The 23267-nt window shown below is 38.2% G+C and overlaps 3 protein-coding genes and 1 pseudogene across 5 annotated transcripts; 2 read left to right on the top strand and 2 right to left on the bottom strand.

The window, feature by feature from the left end:
* Window positions 1-645: 645 nt before the first annotated feature.
* On the top strand, window positions 646-5226 carry LOC112187735 (deoxynucleoside triphosphate triphosphohydrolase SAMHD1 homolog). 2 transcript variants are annotated; one of them, XM_024326639.2, is made up of 21 exons: window positions 646-918; window positions 1020-1032; window positions 1124-1248; window positions 1434-1471; window positions 1599-1621; window positions 1915-2021; window positions 2120-2171; window positions 2248-2332; window positions 2533-2623; window positions 2807-2842; window positions 2948-3015; window positions 3131-3193; window positions 3341-3396; window positions 3476-3549; window positions 3697-3789; window positions 3880-3981; window positions 4065-4145; window positions 4241-4332; window positions 4431-4446; window positions 4629-4739; window positions 4827-5226. In XM_024326639.2, exons 3-21 carry the CDS (start codon window positions 1126-1128, stop codon window positions 4932-4934), a joined length of 1419 nt encoding a protein of 472 aa, XP_024182407.1. In that variant the 5' UTR covers window positions 646-918; window positions 1020-1032; window positions 1124-1125; the 3' UTR covers window positions 4935-5226. The 2 variants fall into 2 exon arrangements, with proteins under 2 accessions (XP_024182407.1, XP_040371405.1); XM_040515471.1 differs by having other exon boundaries at window positions 650-1032.
* A 1540-nt stretch (window positions 5227-6766) lies between these two features.
* On the top strand, window positions 6767-11053 carry LOC112187839 (serine/threonine-protein kinase STY13). The gene is made up of 6 exons (XM_024326793.2): window positions 6767-7536; window positions 8644-8765; window positions 9090-9286; window positions 9416-9590; window positions 10241-10375; window positions 10539-11053. The coding sequence occupies exons 1-6, from the start codon at window positions 7224-7226 to the stop codon at window positions 10743-10745; spliced, it is 1149 nt and encodes a 382-aa protein (XP_024182561.1). The 5' UTR covers window positions 6767-7223; the 3' UTR covers window positions 10746-11053.
* Window positions 11054-11315: 262 nt separating this feature from the next.
* LOC112187838 (peptidyl-prolyl cis-trans isomerase CYP38, chloroplastic) lies at window positions 11316-14675 on the bottom strand. 2 transcript variants are annotated; one of them, XM_024326792.2, is made up of 7 exons: window positions 14400-14671; window positions 13583-13873; window positions 13294-13493; window positions 12474-12709; window positions 12220-12362; window positions 11904-11975; window positions 11318-11816 (listed from the first exon to the last, which is right to left on the bottom strand). In XM_024326792.2, exons 1-7 carry the CDS (start codon window positions 14532-14534, stop codon window positions 11589-11591), a joined length of 1305 nt encoding a protein of 434 aa, XP_024182560.1. In that variant the 5' UTR covers window positions 14535-14671; the 3' UTR covers window positions 11318-11588. The 2 variants fall into 2 exon arrangements, with proteins under 2 accessions (XP_040371407.1, XP_024182560.1); XM_040515473.1 differs by lacking the exon at window positions 11904-11975 and having other exon boundaries at window positions 11316-11816; window positions 14400-14675.
* Window positions 14676-16374: 1699 nt separating this feature from the next.
* LOC112185270 overlaps window positions 16375-23267 on the bottom strand; it is a 112119-nt pseudogene continuing 105226 nt past the window's right edge.

The raw sequence follows: 23267 nt of genomic DNA, 5'->3' as shown, positions 1-23267 counted from the left end.
CATCCTTTTGTATGACACAATACGTCATACGTGTATGATTACAGAGGTTAAAATGACACAAGCTCGATTGAACGCAACATAACATGAGCACGAGCAATGATATGATACTGATTGGCCATATTTCTTGCATGAGCAAGAGCATAAAAACAATACAGGCTTGAACTGAGGACTGTTAATTCAATGGTTCGAGGTTGTGCCTCCTTGGCTCATGAGGGTTGTTTCTCACAACCTAACTCTAACCAATGTTATTAATAGGGATATGCGTGGGCCAATTCATTACTCGCTCCATAATTGAGGATGTTGCTACATCAAGTCACACCCGTACTCTCTTCTTCTAAGTAAATAAATAAAAAGATTGCTACTTATTAAAAAAAAAAAAAAACTGTGTCGAAAATATCCAAACTAGACACAACACAAGCACAATAGGATATTGTTTGGCCATATTACTAGCATGAGCACAAGCATAACATAACATAAACACGACATAAACTAAACATATATGAACATGTCAAGAATTATATAAAATGCCGGCTTAAATTGAGTCGAAAAGATCCAAACCAAACATAATTTTTCTGTTTACCCAAAAATGGTTGTATGACAGAAGAATCTTGTGTGTAACGTCAGATACATCAATCACATATTCAATGAATTTTCTGCTAAATCGTAGCGAAAAGAAAATTAATAAAATCAATGTAACAATTTAGGGGTTTTGAATCTAGAATTTGTTCGCTTGTTCTCTTATGATAAAGATACGTCACGATCTCATCAAACACTCAAAGTGCACGACACGATGATAGTACACAGCAAATAAAAACCCACATTACCCCTTTGACTCTCCATCTCTCTCTGTCTCTCAATCTCTCCTGCTTCACTGGAACAACTGGTGTCAAAGGAGAAACGAGCCCCAGAGGACCATTGGTAATAAATTTAATATATCAAATAAAAATTGTTATTATTCCCTCTCATCAATTTGACAACCTCCCTCTGCTTTTGGCGGCACAACTCTTCTGTCTTTCCAGTTTCTTGGAACCGGTGAGTTCTCTCTGCCAATCTTAATCGCTGTCTTCCCATTATAACTACTGTCTCTGTTCATCTCTGACCTTATTCTCTGTTCGCCCACCAGCAATGGGGGCTTACAGCAACGACGGCGTTTTGTTGTCTCCGATATACAGTTTGAGTTCCGGCCAAGACCTCCGTTCCTCCAAGCACGTCTACGACAATGTCCACGGCAACATTTACCTCGATCCGGTACTCTTTCTACTGACCCCATTTTGAGATTTTTCAACAAAGTTTATGGCTTTTGTTAATTAGGATATGGTTCTTTTTATATGCTATGGTTTTTGACTAAGTAGGTCAGGAAAAGATTGAAAATTTGGAATTTTTAATGTTTGACAATAGTCAATGTTAAGTACTTTTCTTTTTTGTGGGTGCAGCTTTCTTTGAAGTTTATTGATACTGAGGAGTTTCAGAGGTAAGTTGAGTTTTTGTATCAATAAAGATGGGTTCTTTTTGGATTGGTTGAATGACATTGTTTTGGTGGTGTTTTGCCCTTAGCTAATGGTTTCAATTTTCTGTTCGTTTTGTGTTCGATTTTGCAGGCTTAGAGACCTGAAACAACTCGGTCAGTTTGTGCCCTTTCCTTGGTCCATTATCATACATGTCTTGTTTCTATGTGTTTTGGATGAATTGTGAATGCTTTTAGTAGTTAATGTCTGCAAGTTTTGTTCACTGGCGTTCTTGTTGTTGTTCCAAGTCTGCCCAATATGCACGATTGTGATGTGAATGTGGCTTTGGGAGTTCTAGATTAGGATTGTTACCGAATATAGTGTGTTCGCTTTATGTGATTATTGAAGTTTTCTGTGCCATTGCATTGAACTTGCTATATGCTTACGTGTATGTTTTGACGTGTCTCAGGAGTGACAAACTCAGTTTTTCCTGGGGCTGTGCATTCCAGGTTTGAGCATTCGCTTGGTGTCTATTGGCTTGCTGGTGAAGCTGTTCAGAGGCTCAAAAATTATCAGGTGTGAAGCTGTAGTCTATGTTACTTGGGTACTGAGAAGTGAGAATTAGAAAATGCCAGAACTTTTTGATGGTCTTATATACGATTGCATGTTTACAGGGTCTCGAACTTGATATTGACCGCTTTGATCTCCAGACAGTAAAAATTGCAGGTGAATATATTTGTTTTTCAAATGTTGCCTCCTCGGTATTTAGTCATCTGATAACTCTTGTTCAATGAAATTATAGGTCTATTGCATGATGTTGGCCATGGGCCTTTCAGTCACTTGTTTGAACGGGAGTTTCTTCCACGGGTTGAGAGTGGTTCCCATTGGTATGTTATACATTTTCATCCTTAAATATAGCACAGTTTTCTTTATATGGGAAATGTCTATTGTGCTGTTTCTCATCATAAAAGGACAGGAGGTTAAATACCCTGTCGTTGGAACGCGCTTTAGCATTTTATGTCTTTGTGATTTTTTGAAACAAATTTGTATATGTTTAATGTCATACATGTACTTTCTGTCGTTCTAGGTCTCATGAGGATATGTCAGTTAAGATGATTGACCACATTGTTAATCAGCATCATATTGATATTGACCCTGAGATGATTAAAAGAGTTAAGGTAAGTAATTGAATGCCCCGAGACTGAGGAATCATTAATGATTAAATATATTATTGGAGATTTTTTATGAGTTTAGAATCTGTTACACCAAATATGTTTTATTGATAGTCTGCTAATGACTCTATAACAAGGAAACTTAGATTTACTTTTCCAGAATCAATGATTTTTGTTTTCCCTCTGCAGGAGATGATACTTGCTTCTGAAAATGCCAATGCAAAAGTAAGATGCGTTGAAATGAGCATTAGTGTAATTTTGTTCATTTGATGCAACTTTTTGTCATCATATCTGTAACATTTGTTTTTATTTATTTAATTGTTTATGTAGAGCTCCAGGGAGAAGCCTTTTCTGTATGAAATTGTGGCAAATGGCCGTAATGGTATTGATGTGGACAAGTAAGTAACTTTTGAAGGTTTCATCATTTGTATCGCTCATCTGAACTCTATTTTATGTCTATTTATGTGCCTTTCTTCACATACTCTAATGCTATGGATATATTAATGATCACAGGTTTGATTATATTGTCCGTGACAGCCGAGCTTGTGGGCTGGGATGTAATTTTGAGTTTCGAAGGTTGTATGAACTAAAGTTAAATTTATCTATTATTGGTTCATTGTAGCTAAAGTTAAATGTAATATTATTGAGTTGGTGTATTATCAACTGAATGAAAATAAATAAGGACAATCTTCTGTGGCTTCATATACTTTTCTGCTCTTGCAGATTAATGGAAACAATGCGGGTTTTGGATGATGAGATCTGCTACCGTGCTAAAGACTGTTAGTATTTTGCCTAATTAATCACATTTCTATTTGATTTCTCTTTTTGTGCTTCTGATGGTTGCCTAATATTATATAGATCTCACCGTCCACAAATTATTTGTCACTCGGGCGGATTTGTATCGAACAGTTTATACACATCCAAAAGTAAAGGTATAAAACAGAGCTGTTCACTCATACCTTTCTCTTTAGCATCACATACATACATCTCCCTTTTTTGTTTGTGCAGTCTTTGTCTTTCATTGTCCCAGCTTGATGTCAGTAGGATTTCAAAATTTTCTGACATTTTACCATTTGTAGGCCATAGAGCTTATGGTGGTGGATGCCCTGGTGAAAGCAAATGATTATCTACAAATATCATCTCACATTGAGGATCCAGCTGAATATTGGAAGGTTTCAAGAGTTCTATACTAAGTTTTATTTCACATATAGTTTAGTGCTTTCATTCATAGTGAGTTCTATCTTGGAATTGTTCAAATGCAGTTAGATGACTCAATAATCAGAACTATTGAGACAGCTCCGAATGAAGAGCTAAAGGAGGCTAGGGACTTAATCCTGCGCATTAGGAGGAGAAATCTCTATCAGGTAAGCTGATTAAGATTCTCTGCCTGTACACTGAGAAATCATAGGGTCTTAACTTACTGTGGTTTGACATTTTTTTGTGGCAGTTCTGCAATGAGTATGCTGTACCCAAGGAGCAAGTGGAACATTTCAAAAACGTCACTGCTCAAGATATTGTTTGTTCTCAGGTCCCAACTTAAGCTTGCTTGAATACGACTGGTCACTATTGTTTCGTTGCTGTATGATCCTTTATTTCCTCTTACTCCTCTTACTTCTGTAACAGACAAATGGAGGTGTTATATTGAAAGAGGAGGATGTTGCTGTTACCAACATCAGGATTGATTTGACTCGCGGAAGTCAAAATCCCCTTCAAAGGTAACCTGAGTATGTTCTTTTAACAGGCTATTTCTTCTGCATTTTTGATGTTCATCATTTAATTCTTCTTCCCTCCTGTTTCTGCATGTATCTTCCAGCATCAACTTTTTCCAGGTACCCCACTTAACTTCTGAGTTTTATTTTTTTGTACTAAAGAATGTGTTTTACCTTTACTGAGTCAAGAATAACTACTACCGAGTGTTGTGAAACTAATAGCTGTAGGATGCAAATAGGTGGTAATTTGAGTAAGTTGTATGTTTCTTTGCATCATCAAATCAAGTTTGATTTCTGTTCAGGACTATGAGAGTAAGGAGAAATTCCCAATACGTGATGATCGCATTAGTCACTTGCTGCCTACATCGTATCAAGATTTGATAGTGAGGGTCTATTCAAAAAAGCCTGAGCTGGTCTGTCAATTTATATGTTGCCCCAATTTGATCAATTTCTCTTCGTTATCGTTTCTTTCCAGTAACAAATCTCAATATAATGTACAGGTTGGGCCAATCTCTGAGGCTTTCGAAAATTTCCAGGTAAAAACATATGGGGTCAAGGCACAAGTACATCCCACACCAGAGAAAAAGAAACGCCCTCGTGGTTTCTAACCATAGACGCATCGTCAGTAGGATGGTATTTCTGTTCTTACAACTTATCAAGTCGGAATCATGACAAACATTTCTCGACCAGATTAGATATATATATCTATATTTTGTATAGGTGATGACCAGTCCCCAACTTGGAATATGGGATTATACCCCAAAGGCGCAGGTGTTTTTTGGTTACAAGGCGCAATTTTGTAAACTTATTTGTGTGCCACAATATAGTAGTGAAACTTGTTTATATGCCACAGTATAGTAATGAAACGGCTTTTGGTCCCTGTTATTGGGGATTTGGATCCCTCTATTTCCTGGACAAACATTTTCATGTCGGCATGAAATGTGGTCCGAAAATGGTTGTAACTCACAGTGGCCATAGGGTAAAGATGAATTTGGACCTGGAATCACGGGTCATTCAATCTCTAATCCCTATTTTGCCTCCTCGTGACTATATTACCAGTGACCTCTCCTTTTGATGCTGAATTAAGTCAAAAAGTGCAGGGCGTCACATGCATGGTGGTGTTATGTTCAACAAAAACAACCAGCTACTGATCCATTGGAAAGCTAACACTGAACTGTATTACAGTTACCGAAAGAAAGATATTTTGTTACAAGGAAAATTCCAAACTTCCTTGTTCATACTTTGAAAGTGCTTCATTTCGTTAAACCTGACCAAGTATTGCGGTTTATCAAGCGCATTGTCGATGTTCAGTTCAAGATATTGAAATATTGAAAGATGCTACTCGAACGCAATTACGGATCAAATCCAACTCAGGACGAACTAAATCAAGCATTGTGAATTGTCTTGATGCCCATTGTATGTAGCTTTACTAACTTCTGGGGCCAATCACACAGATTGGTCTACAGCAAAGAAGCTAAAACCTAGAGGGTACATGTTTTCTTTGTTAGATTGAAAGTACCACACCCAAAACTGGAACCTTTCGTATATAAGCCACGTATGTTGCTCAATAATGAAACCGAACATACCCAAATTGGCATAGACAAGCCTTGACCACTCGACCCAGGTTCTCTTTTCTTCCACACCAACGATAGTTTCCACTTTTAATCATAAAAATATCTGCCAACCGTAACTGATTTACCAGTTGGGACTTGGGAGGTGATATTTTAATTTTGGAAATGGGGATTCCACACTTTTATTGTCTAAGCTTTTTGTATAAAAATGGAGAAGCAGATTAAGTAGTTGCAGTTTCTGAAAAAATGTCAGTGTGGCATTACATCCACCATGTGACTTGTATGTTGAGAAAAAAAGGGTAAAAAAATGTAGTCTATTATTCAGACGTGTATACTTCATCATTTATTATAATTGAGAAAACAAAATAAAATATTAACATTCAGGTGAAAGAACATAAAAATAGCACATGTCAGTTCAACTGAGAATACCATCATATCGATAGAAGCAGCAACAATTTTTGGCGAAGCCTTTCCCTAACAAACTAAACTCATCTTCTATCAAAATATTGTGCTCTTTCACCAAAATAACCGATTTTTGCTTTATAATTTTTTTTTAGAGAAATGATCTTTAAACATTTTTTGAATGGGGAAGAGTGACTTGTTATCTTGGTTACGTTATCGAGTTAGTACTATATCCACTCACTCAGTTATTAATCACTTAGTATTCAGACTAGATCTATAAGAATATTCTAATAAAACCAAACTAATCTCCTGTTACAGGCACATAAATTTGAATGTCTCTCAAAATTGCTGGCCAAAAAATAAGTGAGAGTTTAGACTCAAATACAAAAATATGAGAGTTTCATGATAGACCGCTCGACTAACTTTATTAATTTAGAATTTAATCTTTAAACAATTTTGATCATATAGGTAGAAAATGAGAGAAATCCTTAAATCCGTTTCTATGTATGAATAATAACAGAAAAAATAAATAAAGAAAGCAAGGGCATGTTGACTGTGAAAATAATAATCATGAGAGAGAGAGAAAGAGAAAGAGAGGACTCGGAGGAGAGAGTGAGGTGGGTCAGAAACACACGTCGTCTTCAGGCAAAATCCATGTGCCCACATGGATGATAGCGAGAGAAACAGAGCAGCAGAGTGGTAGTATTAGTACTTCTTCTACTAGTCCTGCTTCCTTTGTCTGGGTGACACCATTAATAGAGAGAGTCAGAGAGCACAAGCACGACACGAGCACACAGAGACACCTCTCTGTCTATAGTTTCCACACACAGACATAAGCAAAACAACCCAAAACAGAAACCCTTTAACCCTCCTTGCCTGCCCTGTTCTGGGTCTCTCTGTACTTGAATATTAATAGCCTGAAAAATGAAGGAGAAGAACGACACCGGCGGCGGCGGTGCGTATGTGAGGGCGGACCAGATAGATCTGAAGAGCTTGGACGAGCAGCTTCAGAAGCATCTGAGCAGGGCATGGACTATGGAGAAGAACAAGAACAGAGACCAGCAGGAGCAACAAGAAGCGGAAGCGGAAGCGGAAGCAGCAGCAGCTAGGGTGGTGGGGCCCACCAGGAGGCAAGAGTGGGAGATTGATCCTTCCAAGCTCATAGTCAAGGGTGCTATTGCCAGAGGAACCTTCGGCACCGTCCACCGTGGCATTTACGACGGCATAGACGTCGCCGGTAATTTTGACTATCTTCCACTCGTTTGCTCTGTTTCGTTGCACAAGGCTCTCATTATTTGGAGGGTAAAGCAGAAACTGTTGCTACCCATTTTCTCAAAAATTCGATCTTTCTTGCAAAAGATGGCTGGTCTTGGATAGTTAATGATTTACATGCATATATCAGACTGGTTTCTAGAGGTGTAATTGTGATCAAGTTCTAAGCTTTCTAGATGACTGACCGAAATTTCTTGTTTTGTCTAATAACTTGTTTTCTCTAGTTGTGGAAGGAATTAGGAAGTTTATTGTTTTTAGGGTGGCAAATGACGTAAAAGTCCTCCTAAATTGGGTCTTTTTAGTCTCTTTCTTGATTGTTGACGCTGGCTAAGGGCTATTATTTGGTAATTATATAAGCTTCAAGGTTCGTTGGTGAAGGATTGGAGTACTTTTACTTACTGCTAGTTCCTCAAATTTTCTGTCCATTATCTCCATTGTTCCTGATGTGTGAAGTCAAGTTTTGAACACTTGAAAAGATTCTTTCTTCCTTTTTTTCTTCATATGTCTGACTTTAATTGTCTATAACTAAAAGGGAAAATGTTCTTTTTGAACTCTTCTTATGTGCTTTTGTTCTCATCAGAGTGGCTGGCTTGTGATAGACCCTTTGCCTCACCAGGTCCGTGATTCACGGATTGGGAGCAGTGGGCAGTTGGCTGTAATAATTGCACTGTGAAAAAGAAAGAAAGAAACCATTTGTACGTCTAATTAGTGATAGATGTGCACCTGGTATACACCACTCTCTGTGGAGACAAAAAGTTGGAGAATTTAACCAGTTCATATAGAAAATTTTGACTTACCCTAGTGTCTCTTACTCAACTGTCAAATCATTTTCACCTTTACAACTCAGGAAACTTTTGTTTCAAGTGATTCTACCCAAAAACACCAGTTAATAGTCCAGGTCTACTGGGAAAGCTATATTATAACTATGTTTGCATGAATGGTTGATTTTATATGGTAAATGTCACATCAGCTTCAGCGTTATGCACCATATTTTATTTATTGCTTGTTGAAATGCTGCTGTTTTAGAAACTGAGCTGTGCTGTTGTTGAAATTCTGTATTCCAAAATCTCAGTTAAACTTCTAGATTGGGGAGAAGAGGGCCATAGAACTGACGCTGAAATAGCTTCTTTAAGAGCAGCTTTTACTCAAGAAGTTGCTGTGTGGCATAAGCTTGACCATCCTAATGTAACCAAGGTAATGTTTCCCTGTCTTCACTCTCGGACAGTGCATGCTCTCATGCTACACTCAATTGAAAAAACATAATTGAAACATTTTCATTAGTTATTGTTGTTCACACTTAGTTAGGCCTCTGTATCAATAAATTTTATTTTCCTGTTGGAGTTCTACATAAATATAAGATGGCTAATGGTGTGTTGAAACAAAATGAACTTTAAATGTGGATCTCAGTTCTCAAAATGGGGTCCAGCACCTACAAACTTGCGGGAATTGGATTCTTATTATACAAATTGGGATGCTTATGCTGACATTGCTAGTGTATTCATGCCCAATCATTTGCAGTTTATAGGGGCGACAATGGGAACATCAGAGCTGAACATACAAACAGATAATGGCCAGGTTGGCATGCCAAGTAATGTTTGTTGCGTTGTTGTCGAGTATTGTCCTGGTGGTGCACTGAAATCTTACCTCATAAAGAACCGCAGAAAGAAGCTGGCTTTCAAAGTAGTTGTCCAATTGGCACTAGATCTTGCACGAGGGTATATTCGCCCACTCTATCTTTATTTTATATTTTTCTTTCTCTGACTTTTGGTGTACTTAGAACATTGACTGCTGCATATTAATTACCATTATATATACTAATTCGGCCATTCTTTCTATTTCTGCAGTTTATGCTATCTCCATTCACAGAAGATTGTTCACAGAGATGTTAAAACAGAAAACATGCTTCTGGACAAGACACGTACTGTAAAAATAGCTGACTTTGGGGTTGCTCGTGTGGAGGCCTCAAATCCTCATGACATGACAGGGGAGACTGGAACCCTTGGTTACATGGCTCCAGAGGTATATACTTTAGATTAACGTTAATTTGAAATCTTCCATGAACCTGATCACTCTCTCATGCATCTCATGTGCATACATGCTAAATTGTGTGGGGAGTATGCTCCACTTAAATTACGTCTCCTGGTTTATACTAGAAGGGTGTCTATCTTACTTACCTTACTGCATTGTCTTTGAACCACCATCTGTAATATAATATAATATATATATATATATATATATTTAAAAAAAATCTGATAAAAGTGGACTGTTTCTCTCTGTAACTTTGATATTGTGCCCACATATGGACTGTATTTGACATTTTGCTTATGCTCTGGGCTTCCTAACAAATTAGTTGGTGATAAAAACTCCACCTGCTGATTGACTATTTAATTGATGAAAGTAGACTCTCAAAATGTTCCAAATATCATGATTTTTGCAAATCCATAGTTATGGATAGCATGTGACAAAGCATTTGGCAATTGGCTTGCTGCAACTTTTCAGGTTCTTGGCTCTTCATTCCAAAAATCATAGTTGCTTGTTTCAGTGCTTGAACATTAATTTATTGATCAACAAGCTCATTTGCAGATAATAGGTCATATTAGAAAAAGAGTCCTTCCATTTCCTCAGTACTTCTGTTTCTGATTTGTGGTCAATGACTTGGGTTGGGACAGGTTCTCAACGGCAATCCATATAACAGGAAATGTGATGTGTACAGTTTTGGCATATGCTTGTGGGAAATATACTGCTGTGACATGCCGTATCCCGATCTTAGTTTCTCAGAGGTGACATCAGCTGTTGTCCGTCAGGTAGATACTTTATACTTGTTGAATTAACTGATGCATGGAAACTTTGACCACCTTACATTAAATGATTATCTACTCAATGCTGCTTATAGTAACATCATTTATATCACTCATCATCATAAGTTTAAAGCTAAAAGAGATATCAAACTTCTATATGGAACTACAGAATCTGAGGCCCGAGATACCTCGTTGTTGCCCAAGTTCTCTTGCAAATGTTATGAAGCGGTGTTGGGATGCTAACCCCGATAAGCGGCCTGAGATGGATGAGGTGGTGGCCATGTTGGAGGCTGTCGACACAACTAAAGGCGGAGGTATGCTCCCTCATGATCATCCTCAGGGTTGTCTCTGCTTCCGTAGGTATCGAGGACCTTGAAAGATCTCCTTCATTTGATGCAAAAGAGGTTGTGAGGAATGGAATTATTCTGCATATTATTGAATTGGATAGATCTGAGTATTAAGAAGAGTGGAGTGAACACAAATTTGTGGAGGCTGTAGGCTTAGAGGAGCTCTGCACTATCTGTTACTTTGTTGGACTAGATTTGTAAAGCTTTTCTTTCTTTTTGTTAAGTTATCTCCTATCTATGAAAATCCATGTAATTTCACAACCTGGTTACTTAGAGTAAATGGACCGAATATCAGAGCTTTCATACATGAATTAATATGATCATTAGGATGTTCTTCCGATAATGACCAAGAGGTTTACATGTCTGGCACTTGCGCAACGCACCAATCCCCACCTGTGGAGTTTTATCTCATTTGAAGGATGACTTCCTCTTCTTAATAATTCTAGTTATGTGGGCCTAATTAGATGGATAACACTAAAGATGAACTTTGAACCAGAGGCTAACAGATACATAATTCAGTCACTAAATTGCATTGGAAGTGACCGCACGTGAGATCCCTTTCGGTAGGGCATTGTGTGAGGGAAAACAGAGAGGATGGGTGTAATCAATGAAAATTATTTCTGCTGATAAAATGTTTTAGGTAATGATACAATGCTGTTAAATATAGGCATAACCTGGACTTGAATTCGGTCGATGAATACATTCTCTAAATGATACAATTCTCTAGAAATGAAAGACTTACAAATGGTTGCCGTGTATTAACTCACACTTAAAATGGAAGACATGAACAGAAGGAGCCTCGAAGAAATTCGTTGAAAATGGCCTTATAAACACGTATAAGGGGTATCACCAAAGTAGACAAAGGTTTTTGTCTAGCCAGCAATCTTGTAGCTTGGATTCGCTAGATTTTCCAGGCCAGAAACAACTTGGATAGACTCGATAACATCACCAACCTTGACATCTGCCAAAAAGTCCTCATTTTCTGTAATGTATCCGAACACTGCATACCGACCATCCAATATATTGGCGTTACTGGGAGTTAGTTCACTTTCCTTTAGTAACCAAAATATCTGGCTTGAAGCAGAATTGTTCTCAAATTCCTGTCAACAGAATCAATGGGAATCTCTCGGTTAGCCATCAAATTGATCCAAGAAAAAATACACTTGAAGAAGAGAAATGTTTCTCACATCTCGGGCCATTGCCATTGTTCCAAATGCGTTAAATGGAAGCTTTGTCTGAGCCTTGTATAGCCCCAGTTCCTGGCCAAACACATCAATGTCAAAGCCACTATGAGATCATTTCCAGTTATACTGCTTAATACAGTCACAGACTCACAGACAATTAGGTGATGTCTTCTCTTTTTACTTTTAGGTCTTTTATATTAGGTTTAGGTCTTATTGTTTTAGCCTTCATCCATCACATATGCAACTAATCAACAGAAACACACACACATCATTTACATACAAAGGGAGAGAGGGAGTGACAAGGGAGGAGGAATCTTACTTCCAAAGTTGCTCCATAAAAGGGTGCTTTCTCTCCAACTACAGAGATTTCTAAAGGTATTGTCCTGGTCTTCTCAGTACTTGGATCAATGAAACCCTCTGCAGGTCCTTCAGGATCACCAGTTTGTACAACAAATCCGTCCGCTGCAATATAAACCATGAGAATCTATAAGTCTTGTTGAGTCTCATGAACCAGTAAATACTAAGAAAAGACACTCAAACTGATATCATATAAATTCTTGCTGTGAAATTTACCTCTTTGGATTTCCATGCCATCATAAAAGTGTCTTTCCACCAAGTCCACAAAGTTTCCAGAAGTTACAGGAGCATTGTAACCATCGAGGACAATACGAAAGACACAGTCAGTAAGGTTAGGATTATCCTTAACCTTGACCTTCATATCCACAGTTGCTCTCCCCTTCAATAGAGGCATGCTTTGGTATTCTTCGGGCACTTCATAAGGGAATCCATCCACCATGTCCTCTTCAACACTGCAGAAATCCAATTCCCCAGGAAGAGCTCAGCTGCAGTCAATGACAAGGGTATATATGAGACTACACATGTTATAACTACAATCTCATGCACTTCAACATCTTTTGAGCTAATCATCATCGGGGCTTATGTGGTGCTTCTCCTAATAGTTAACAAAACCAACTTCTAAGCCTGAGTATCACTAATCTTTTTATATCACTCATATTACTAACATTTACTCATAAGCAGTAAAGTCTTGTGGTAACACTACCAGACCTACAGACTAGTTTGTGACGTAAACTTTTTTGAACTCAAGACATCTGATATAAGAAATGGTAGGTGCTTAATATTTTGACAGTGAATGCACAATTTGGAAATTCTCTCTATGACGTGTATGCAAGTGAGATAGTGAAATATGCTAACACCCCACAATCAATTACATAGTTTGAACCAGACATGCATAAAGTTTGCAAGTTCTTTTCACATAGATTGAGCTTCTTTGGAGATCATTTATTTATCTTTCTTTAGCTTATTAGGTTCACCTAATGAAATAAGAAAGTAAACCTTCACCGTGCCAAAAGTAATGCTTCTACCATATACTCACCCTCCAACATAGAGTAGTAGTTCTTTCTGTTTCTTAGCAATGCCATCTCTATTTTTATCCTCCACAATCTGTTGGAGCTCATCCATTCCTACTTCCAGCTTGCCAAGCAATTCAGCACCATGATCCTTCTTCGACTCAGCTAATCCAGATACAATTAAAGGCTTCCCCTGCTTCAGTGCTCGAGACGCCTGCCTCAAATTCTACATACAAAGTAAAGTCTTGGTTATCATTTAATTCCTTCAACAAAACCAAAAACAAACACAAAGACAGATCAAGTTTGATGTATTACCCTCTCAGTAGAATCTAGTGCCTTGACTCCAGCTATCTTGAGACTCTCTGTGATATCTTCAAGCGGCTTTTGTACCTCCCTGATAGCCTTGTTATCAATAGGCAGAGCATATCTCAACAATGCCCCAGGGTCCTTTATTGGCGGTCCAGAGATTAGTACAGACAGATCAGGCAGTACTGGGGTAGCTGCATAAGCATTGTTGGACAATTCCAATGCAGGAACTCCTGTTATTAGCCCCACCGTCAAAGCTATTGAAATGGCACACTCCTTTACTGAAAAAGAACTCCCTTTCTGCTGAAACAAGTGCAAATGATTAATGTGTGTGTCTTAGCTACATAGTACATACAACTTCTGCACAATTTAGAACACACCCAATACAAGTAAAGACAACAGTTCATGAACTCATCCATTTTTCTAATGTTACTAATTGAACAATATGTTATGAACAGTCCATACATTCTACAAATTTCTTTCATTTCATTGAAAACAACTGCTGAATATACATCAAAATCAAGGGAAAGTTCAATGTGGATTTTATCTACAAACAAATTTTGCACAAATTAGAACACACCCCAAGCTACTAAACACTACAGTTAATGAACTCCACTCCTAATTTTGTGAGCTGAACATTACATTATATTATGAACAAGTCCACACATTCTACAGATTTCTTAAATTCCCAGAATTTGATTGGACAAAATGCAGAGCATACATCAACATTAAAATCAAAATCAAGGATATCCAAATCACATATACATTTCAAGATTGCCAATAAAAAGATTAGAACTTGAAGAAGAGCAGAACCCAAAATTAGCACCTGTTTGTTGTTCTGGATCCGACATTGAATAGAAGTTGGGGAAGAATGGTTGCGGGAAACTGGGAAGCGAGTGCCAACATTAAAGGGTATGCTGGGTCCTAAGAATTTGGAGTGGCAGGAGATAATGGCTGCCATTGGAGTCCTTACGCTACTGAAACAAGAGGGTCTGTTTTTGTGTATAGAAGGAGGATAAGGAAATGAGAAGTAGGATAGCACACAGATAAGGTGAAGAATAGTCAGTCAGTTGGGGTTGGTCACTTGTTACAAAATAGTGGCAGCCTGGCACATGGGTCATCATCACCTCAGTCCTCTTGATCTGGATAAGATTTTAGACTATTGGTGCAACTCTTACTCGTGTTCTACCACCCTCTTTCTGTGTTTTTTTTTTTAGAATAGACTATTGGTGCAACTCTCTCGTGTTCTACCACTCTCTTTATATATATATTAGTTTTCCTCTGCACATACAGGTGTTTCTTAAAAAGTTTTTTTTTTTTCAGAAAGAAAAAAAGATAATTGATTAAAACAGTTATGGTAGAGAGACGTTAGTGGGAGACAAAAGTGGGTTGTGAGATTTTTTTTGTTTATTTTTTTAATAAAAATATAATTTGTAATTATCATAATTGCCCTTGTGATTTAATTAATTCTCAAAGTTTTTTAATGTTTCAGGGTCATTTCTGTCAAATTTTTTAGTTTTGGCTAACAAAGCCTCTTCTCTTAATAATATTATATATATAGGGCTTCCACTAAGGGATCCATTTTTTTGATCTTTTATAGAGATAGGCATTAGACCAATTTTTAGATCATATTTTCACATCTTAACCATTCAGTTTTTAGGTCCTAGTGTATAGATCACTTCTGCAAATTTTCAGCTAAATTGGTGATCGTTAAGGCATCCAAAACTGCAATTTACACGAACGGACCGAATCTGTTGAACCGGAACCGTTCGTGTTTATAATGGTAAATTGCAGTTTTGGATGCCTTAACGATCATCAAATTAGCTGAAAATTTGCATAAGTGATCTATACATTAGGACCTAAAAACTGAACGGTTAAGATGTGAAAATATGATCGAAAAGTTGGTATAATGCCTATCCCTATAAAAGACAAAAAAAATGGATCCCTCACTAGAAGGGTCCTGTATATATATATAGTCCGGTTCCGAAAAGGAAGTGTGGACGTCGACGCAGCTGAGGCGTTCCAGGCGGCGACGACGGCGTGAGGCTTGTAGGAGGGAGGCCGGAGGCATCCCAGACGGTTCTGGGCAGCGTTCGAGGTCGGAGGAGGTCGGGGTCGCAGGTTCTGGGCAGCAACCCGACCTGCAACTGTAGTTTTTTTGCAGCATGCTGCAACCCCGTCGTTGGCGACTCCACCGACTGCAGACCGCTCCATCTGCCCCCTACCGTCCATTCGCTAAGCTCCGCCGCTCCGTCGAACCCCGAGCAAAGCTGCAACGACGACGTTCACACTTTAGCAACAGTGCGAACGTCCTCTTCAGAACATTTTCGTGTGTATATATATATATATATATATTTTTTTTTGTACATGAACGCTCATTTACTTTTTGGAATACACTTCTATTAAAACCGGTTCAAATTTGTCAATAACTTAATATTGTATCAAGATCAAGGTTTCAAATTTCAGTTTCGATTTCGATTTCGATACTTCAAATTTAAGGAAATTTAGGAGAGTTTCGATTTCGGTGGAAATTTCAGTACTTCAAACATTTTTTTTTGTGACAATTGGAAAGACGAAAACGCCCAGCATGTGAGGTCAAGTTAACTAAGAAATTGGATGGAATAGCTAGAGAGCCATTAATCTTGTGCATATTCATGACCAAAAAAGGAGTAAGCACATTAATACAAGAAGACAAATGCCAGCAGCAAGGCCAAGCTTCAGTCAACCAGATGCTAGTCAAATACCAAAAGACAAACAAGAAATGATTAATGAGTAGAGGAAATACGATTTACTACGCCTACTCACACATCACATACGGAAACAGCCTTCATATCTTCCTTCAAAATCTCTTCAAGATCAACCATCCACTGCCTTCCTTCAACAAATTCGCTTTCACACAACAGGGATGAAAAGTAGGAGGCCACTACATTGCCCTTCTTCACACAATGGGACCAGGAATTACCAGCAGTGAGCTCTCCTAAACTAAGCTTTATATCATCCACTAACCTTCTTGCAGTCCACTTTGAATCCAGAAGCGTTCTTCCAACAACTTGGTTAGTCAATAATTCACTTCCACCTTCGAACTCGATCTTCAAACTCTTATAATCCAAGGCAACAGAACAACCAAGCTTCGCAGCCTTCACTTCTGCATCGAATGGAAATCCTGCTACCACCTTGGTAGCCAAACCATCCATAAGCTCTCCATGATCATTCCGAACCAGAGAACAGAGTCCACCAATTCCTACACCACTTCTTTTAGAAAATGCAGAGTGAAAATTGATCTTGATAGATCCTTTAGCAAGGGGTTGCTAAAGGATAAAAAATGAACAAGAAAACCACAATCAATATTTATAAACAAATAAAAATTAAACAAAGCGGAGAAAATACAAGAAGTGTTTTACTCACCTCAATTCGGAAGAAACAGCAGCATAAAGTACAACAGTACTAGAATCAACATCAACATCCTGGTCTGATATACTACAAGTCTGATATACTAAGAAAGAACTTCATTCTCAATCATTCATAGATAATAGTAAGCCTATTTTTCCAATTTTCATCCAATTTCTCCTCACAGGCAAGCAGGGCAATCCTTGAAGCAGTTCGATTCTCAAACCTTTCGCACTTACTCCATTGAATATTCTCCTGGTGGTACCGGGTGATTAACGTAGCCACCGACGGTGCCAAGGATGCGCCAAAATCTTCGAACGTCGTGAAGGGCATTCGGAAAAAACGAGACTCAAGCACAAAGATTTGAAAACGTCTATCAAAGATTTTTATTATTTTATTATTATTATTATTTTGTTTTTTTATAAATATATCAAAGTTTTCTCTATGCCCAAAGAGGTTGGTTATCTATCATCTCTCTTTCTTATTTCTTCTCATCTTTCATGATATCAATATTTTTTGATACCCAACATTTTCATTGTAGTTGTTGAATGTGAATTTTTTTTTTGTTCAATTGTGATACTTGAAACCCTATAATAGGAGTAATAGCAACAAAAAATGATTTATGAAACCCTAAGACCCAAATATTGCGGTCTACCCCTAAAACCTTGAATAGTGTTGCTATGAAATATTGGCTTTTGTCTTATTAATTATTCTCATCGATTTGAATTTATAGATCAATATTTCGATTTAAACTTGAACAATTGAATTTCGATTGATTGATTATAGATCAATATTTTTATGATATATGTTAATAGGTGAATACAAATTTGATGAGAAAAATTAACCATAAACATCAAGTGATCTATATTGTATCTTTAAGTTGATTAGGAGATTAGAAATGAGAACAAACAAACAAACAAGCTAGACAGAGTAATAATCATTCATTTGAGTCAAGTTCTACTAGAAGATACTTGACAATTGAAGAGGCAACAAGTTATTATCTTGCTTTGCTTTGCATTTGGACTGCATTGGTTGTGTTTTTATTTATTTATTTTTATTTATTTACTAGAAAATCTATAGAAGTCATTCATAATAAAGTATATAGATTTTCAAGAATCAATAAAAAGTCTGTTGCTAAAACCAATGGTTTTAAGAAATCAATAGCAGTCTATTAACTTTTTAAATAGTCTATGACTTTCCAAAAAGTCTGTCATTTAAAAAAAGTCTACATAAATCCAAATACAATACACCCCCCTTATGTGTATTTCCACTTGCATATTTGTTTAGTTTAGAAACCAAATGTGTATTACAGAAACACAAATGTACTCTTTAACAAAATTTACAGGTCGTTTGCACCTCTCCAAATTTTATTTGTTTTCACAACTTTTCCCTATCCAAATTTTATTTGATTCCAACCTATCCATACCCTCTCTTACATTATTTATGATGTGATGGTTTTCAAATCCTCCTACCTCTCCATAGATTTGCTAAGAGCCTCATTTGTTGACATATATTTGGTTTAGTTTAGAAACCAAATGTGTATCACAAAAACACAAAAGTACCCTCTCTTTCAACAGTCGGACGACTGAATCAATGATCTCTTGCAATCGAATCAATGATATCCTGATAGTCAACATTACTCACTTATCTCACACTCACTGATGAGTGATGACTAATCGATCTCGATCTAATAACCAACTCGTCATTTTTTTCATCATACAACCACACAATAGGTTTCTGGATGATCAGACGTTCATATAAGGAGCGAGTTTGCCTGGAAGCTCCTGTATTGGTAGTTGATACAGCCCTACAGGCTACAGGTCGTCTTGTTAACCCTTATTGCTCAGAAATTTGTCCCTATTTATTTATTTAATTAATTTTTTAAGATAGTTGCAAAACTTGAGGAGAGCGAGAAACATGTGAATGCCAGGGTGATCATAAAATAGCATTTAATTGGAAAAAGAATGAAATGAACATCGCCAAAAAAGCATGAAATTCTCAATATCAATACGTGTAGCTCAATTACTTGACTGCATAAAGCAAATTCATATTTACACATACTTTCAAAACCAGAAAAATTGATCCCAAAAAGATAAAGAAAAGCTAAATAGTACTTGTTTAATATGAAAACTAAACAAAAGCAAAAACTTTCAAAGCAATTAGATGGATCGGCAATAATTAGACATTAGTAGAAAGTTGCACTGCATTAGTAGGCTTGCTAGAAAGGTCTTCTTTTGGTGTAGTTCTATAGTATATTGCATACACGATCAATTAAATTGGACCAGTAATTGCACCGAGACCTTTGCTAATCTACATTATTAATTAAATAAACATATCTTAAATAATAAAGTTAATCAGAATGTCAAAAGTGATCATTGAGTGAAACAATTACCAAAATGTAGTCCCGTTTCCAATAAGTGCGTATGCAGTCCAGCAACAACCGTTCAGAGAATTGGCCAATGAGAGAAGGAATGGCATGTATTTCACACACTTAGTTTTGATGACTTTTCTCTGTTAAAAGTTAAAATCAAGACGGTAAGTTAATAAAGTGTGAGTAACTATATAATAGTGTTGTAGAGAAACTGAATTTGGGAGAAAATTTCTATGTATTCTCATTGATAATAGGGGCTCTTTATATAGAGGATTACAATGCATAGAATCTCAATCATACAAGGACAGTAATTCTACATTGATTAGGATTCTAGATCATTCTAATTAAATCCTATTACCACTAGGTCAAGTAACCTAGAGTTTGGGCTAAACACAAATTAGGTTTTCCTTCAACACTCCCCCTTGTGTTGCCCAAACGCGGTGCTTCTCTCGTTGCCTCGTTAAAAACCTTGCCGAGTAACAAAAATCCAATGGGACAAAAATAACCTCGGTCGAAGGGGAAAAAGAGCACAACACACCCTTCATGATTCGAGACGAACATGTAGACATCTCCCCCTGATGTCTGCACCTCCCCCTGATGACTACGATCATGGGAGTTCAGATAATTTCCGCAAGCCAATTCTTGCCACATGTTTCTCGAACGTGGTATTGGGCAATGACTTGGTAAACAAGTCTGCCTCACTATCCTCAGATCGAACCTAGTTCACTTTGATCTCGAGGAGTGTCTGTTGTTGCTGATTATGCTTGGTGTTGTTGCTGTTGATGTAGTCTTGCCTCATTTGTTCAAAACAAGTAGCATTATCCTAAATGCTCGTAGGCTCATCTGTGGTAGACTTCAAACCACAATTGTTCGAACATGCGTAATTATGGATCCAATCCATATACATTCACGAACCACTTCGTGAAGAGCAATGATCTCTGCATTGTTCGAAGATATAGCGACTAGGGTCTAATATGTAGACCTCCAAGATGTCACGGTCTTTTCCCATGGTGAACACTTAACCGGATTGGGAATGACCATTGTGTGGGTCAGATAGATACCCAACATCAGCAAAACCTCCCAAAACACACGTCGTTTTGGAATGGGGATAGAGAACGCAGGCCAGTGTTGGCGGCGTACCTGGTGTGTGATGGGTCCGAATCCATCATCTCTTTGTAGGGATAGAACAAACCCATATCAATCGTACATCTCAAATATCGAAAGATATCTTTTACACCAATCCAATGGCGTCGCGTTGGTGCAGAGCTATATCTAGCTAACAAGTTTACAACATATGAGATGTCCGGTCTTGTGCATTGAGATAAGTACAATAATGCGCCTATTGTACTAAGTAAGGCACTTTTGCCTCTAGCACATCTTCGTCATCATCCTTTCGACGAAGAGGATCCTTTTCAGGATCAAGACTACGAATGATCATGGGGGTGCTTGAAGGCTTGACCTTGTCAAAATGCCTAAGCATCTATCGACACGATGCTCAAGTTCCAAACTGAGACATAATCGTGTTCTCCCAAAATCCTTCATCTCAAATTCAGATTTCAAGTGTTCAGCGGTTTCCCTTAACTCTTTAAGGGCTTCTAATGAAGATCATGTCCAACATGAACCGCGATGGAATCCGAAACTTGTTATAGAAACGCATGGGCATATCCCTTCCCAATCAAGTAGTCACTTTAGTGAGCGTTTCAACCTTATTGTAAACGCGCTCCATGGTCTAGAGCTACTTGACTTGGGTAAATGAAGTTCGCCATAAACCTTCATGTATATTCCGTATCTAGATCCCTATAGAGATACGTAGTGACCATATTTGTAAGCTGCATGTTCAGTTATTCGGAAACTACCAAACTGACAGGGTAGTGGACTGCAATGACATCCATTACGAGAGAATATGTCTCATCGTAGTCGATTCCAGGGCGTTTTGTGAGAAGCCTTGCGCCATAAGGCGAGATTACCATCTCTTTTTCTCATCACGCTTTCTAACGAAGACCCATTAGTCAACAGGTTTTATGTTAGGAGGTGTTGACATCTCTAGCTCGAAAACCTTCCTCTTCGTTAGAGAATCCATCTTAACCTGAATCGCATCTTTCCATTTAGGCCAAAAACTCTCTACGTTGGCATTCATTCATCAACGGAGCGTGGTTCGACGTCATCGGACTCAGCAAACTCATGCGCAAAAAAATGCGTAACTGCATCATCAATTATGATGGAGTTTCTATCCCACATCTCATGTACACTAGTGTAAGTTTCATAGAGCTCTATATTCTCAGGAATAGGGTTTGACGTTGAGGCGTCCCCCAACGATAACCATAACCCGGAAGATACTCATGAGACGGATTTTGAGTCTTGATGATTAAAGGATTGGAATGTGCCAAAGTATCCTTCGAACCCACGGGCCTCCCACGCATCCTAGCTGGGGCCATGGCCTGTAACGCCAGAGTGCCACTCTCTTTGGCATTGGCGCCATGCCTACCTCCGTGTATGGTGGCGCTACGTCTTCTCGTAGGGACGTCCTTCCTTGCAGGCATGTTTGCAGCATATTTGTGTGATCTCGTCACTTTAATAGGGATCAAGATGAGACATAGTGGGGACAGACCACGACAATTCCTGTCATTCCTGTTGAACATTCGTGTTCTTATCTCCCCCTAACGACGGGAAGACTGTCTCATCAAAGTGACATCCGCAAATCTAGCGGTAAGGAGATCGCCTAGCAAGGGCATTTAAGTGTCGGACGATTGTTGGAAGCTCAAATCCAACGTAGTTGCCCATTCGTCTTGTAAGGACCCATCATAGAGCGCTGTGGCTGCGCAATTGGCACGTAAATGACTCACTCAAATGTGCGTAAGTACAAAAGACGTGTACCCAGTCACTAGCTGTAACGCAGAGGTACATTGAGTGGTGATAGGTCGTAGACGAATTAGCACAGCTGCATGCAATATTGCATCACCCCAAGCGGATGTAAGAAGATTGGTGCGCATTTCCAATGTTCGGACTACCATTGTAGTCGTTTCCGCGAGACCAATTGGGTGTGTACATGGGAATGTGATGTCCAACATCAAAACCCATTGCAATATCCATCGAAAGTCTTTCGATGTAAACTCTCTAGCATAGTCAAATCCAATTGACTGAATAGGATGATTCGGGGAGTGAGCCCGTTGTCACATGATATGTGCTAGGAGTGTAGCATAAGTAGCATTTATAGGTGGACAATGGCACAACACGTGACCGGCGTGTTTGCGTGTCAACCAACATCATGAAATATTTAAGCGTCCGCAAGTTGGTTGAATCAATCCACAAAATCCCTACGGATTCTTTGTAAGAACAGAATGAGTATTGTCATATCCTTTGCATAGGACGGTCTCAGTCCTAATTTCCCTAAGGAATGGGCTTTGTAAAACGAGCGAGAGGCCATAGAAGCAACCAATGAGGGTTTTGGTTAGGCCTAAGCGTCTGAAACGCTATTTTGAAGCAAGCGTTGGTGATTGCAGACTTAGTCTAAGAATCAATTATTGATTCATGCTTCATTTCGCTCGAGAGAAAAGATGTCCGTGTGAAGTCTTTTTGTAGACGGATCATCATATCATGACTAGGATGATCTAACCTGTAGTGACAAAGCCAATATGTGTCTAAATCCAAGAGATCTTCTCTCATAACTTTATTGGATTTAATAGCTCGAATAGTGACATAAAGTCCACTAGAGAGACACATAAACTTCTCTAAGATGCGTCATTGTTCGCAATCATTAGAGGTAATGCAAATGAACTCATTTCCGTTCTCTACATGCATTTTCGCATGGAATTCGTTGGCTATTCATAGGGTACTATTTGCCCTAAGAGCGTAGAGAGTTTATGTGACAACTGTAATCAAGGTGCCATTTGGCAAGTGGAACTTTGGCTATTCCATGTCCTTAAATTAATATTGATG

Source organism: Rosa chinensis, chromosome 2 (genome assembly GCF_002994745.2).
Source record: "Rosa chinensis cultivar Old Blush chromosome 2, RchiOBHm-V2, whole genome shotgun sequence".
In the NCBI taxonomy this organism is placed as follows: Eukaryota; Viridiplantae; Streptophyta; class Magnoliopsida; order Rosales; family Rosaceae; genus Rosa; species Rosa chinensis.
Note: the sequence above shows the minus strand (reverse complement) of the source record. Positions and strands in the feature narration are given on the sequence as shown.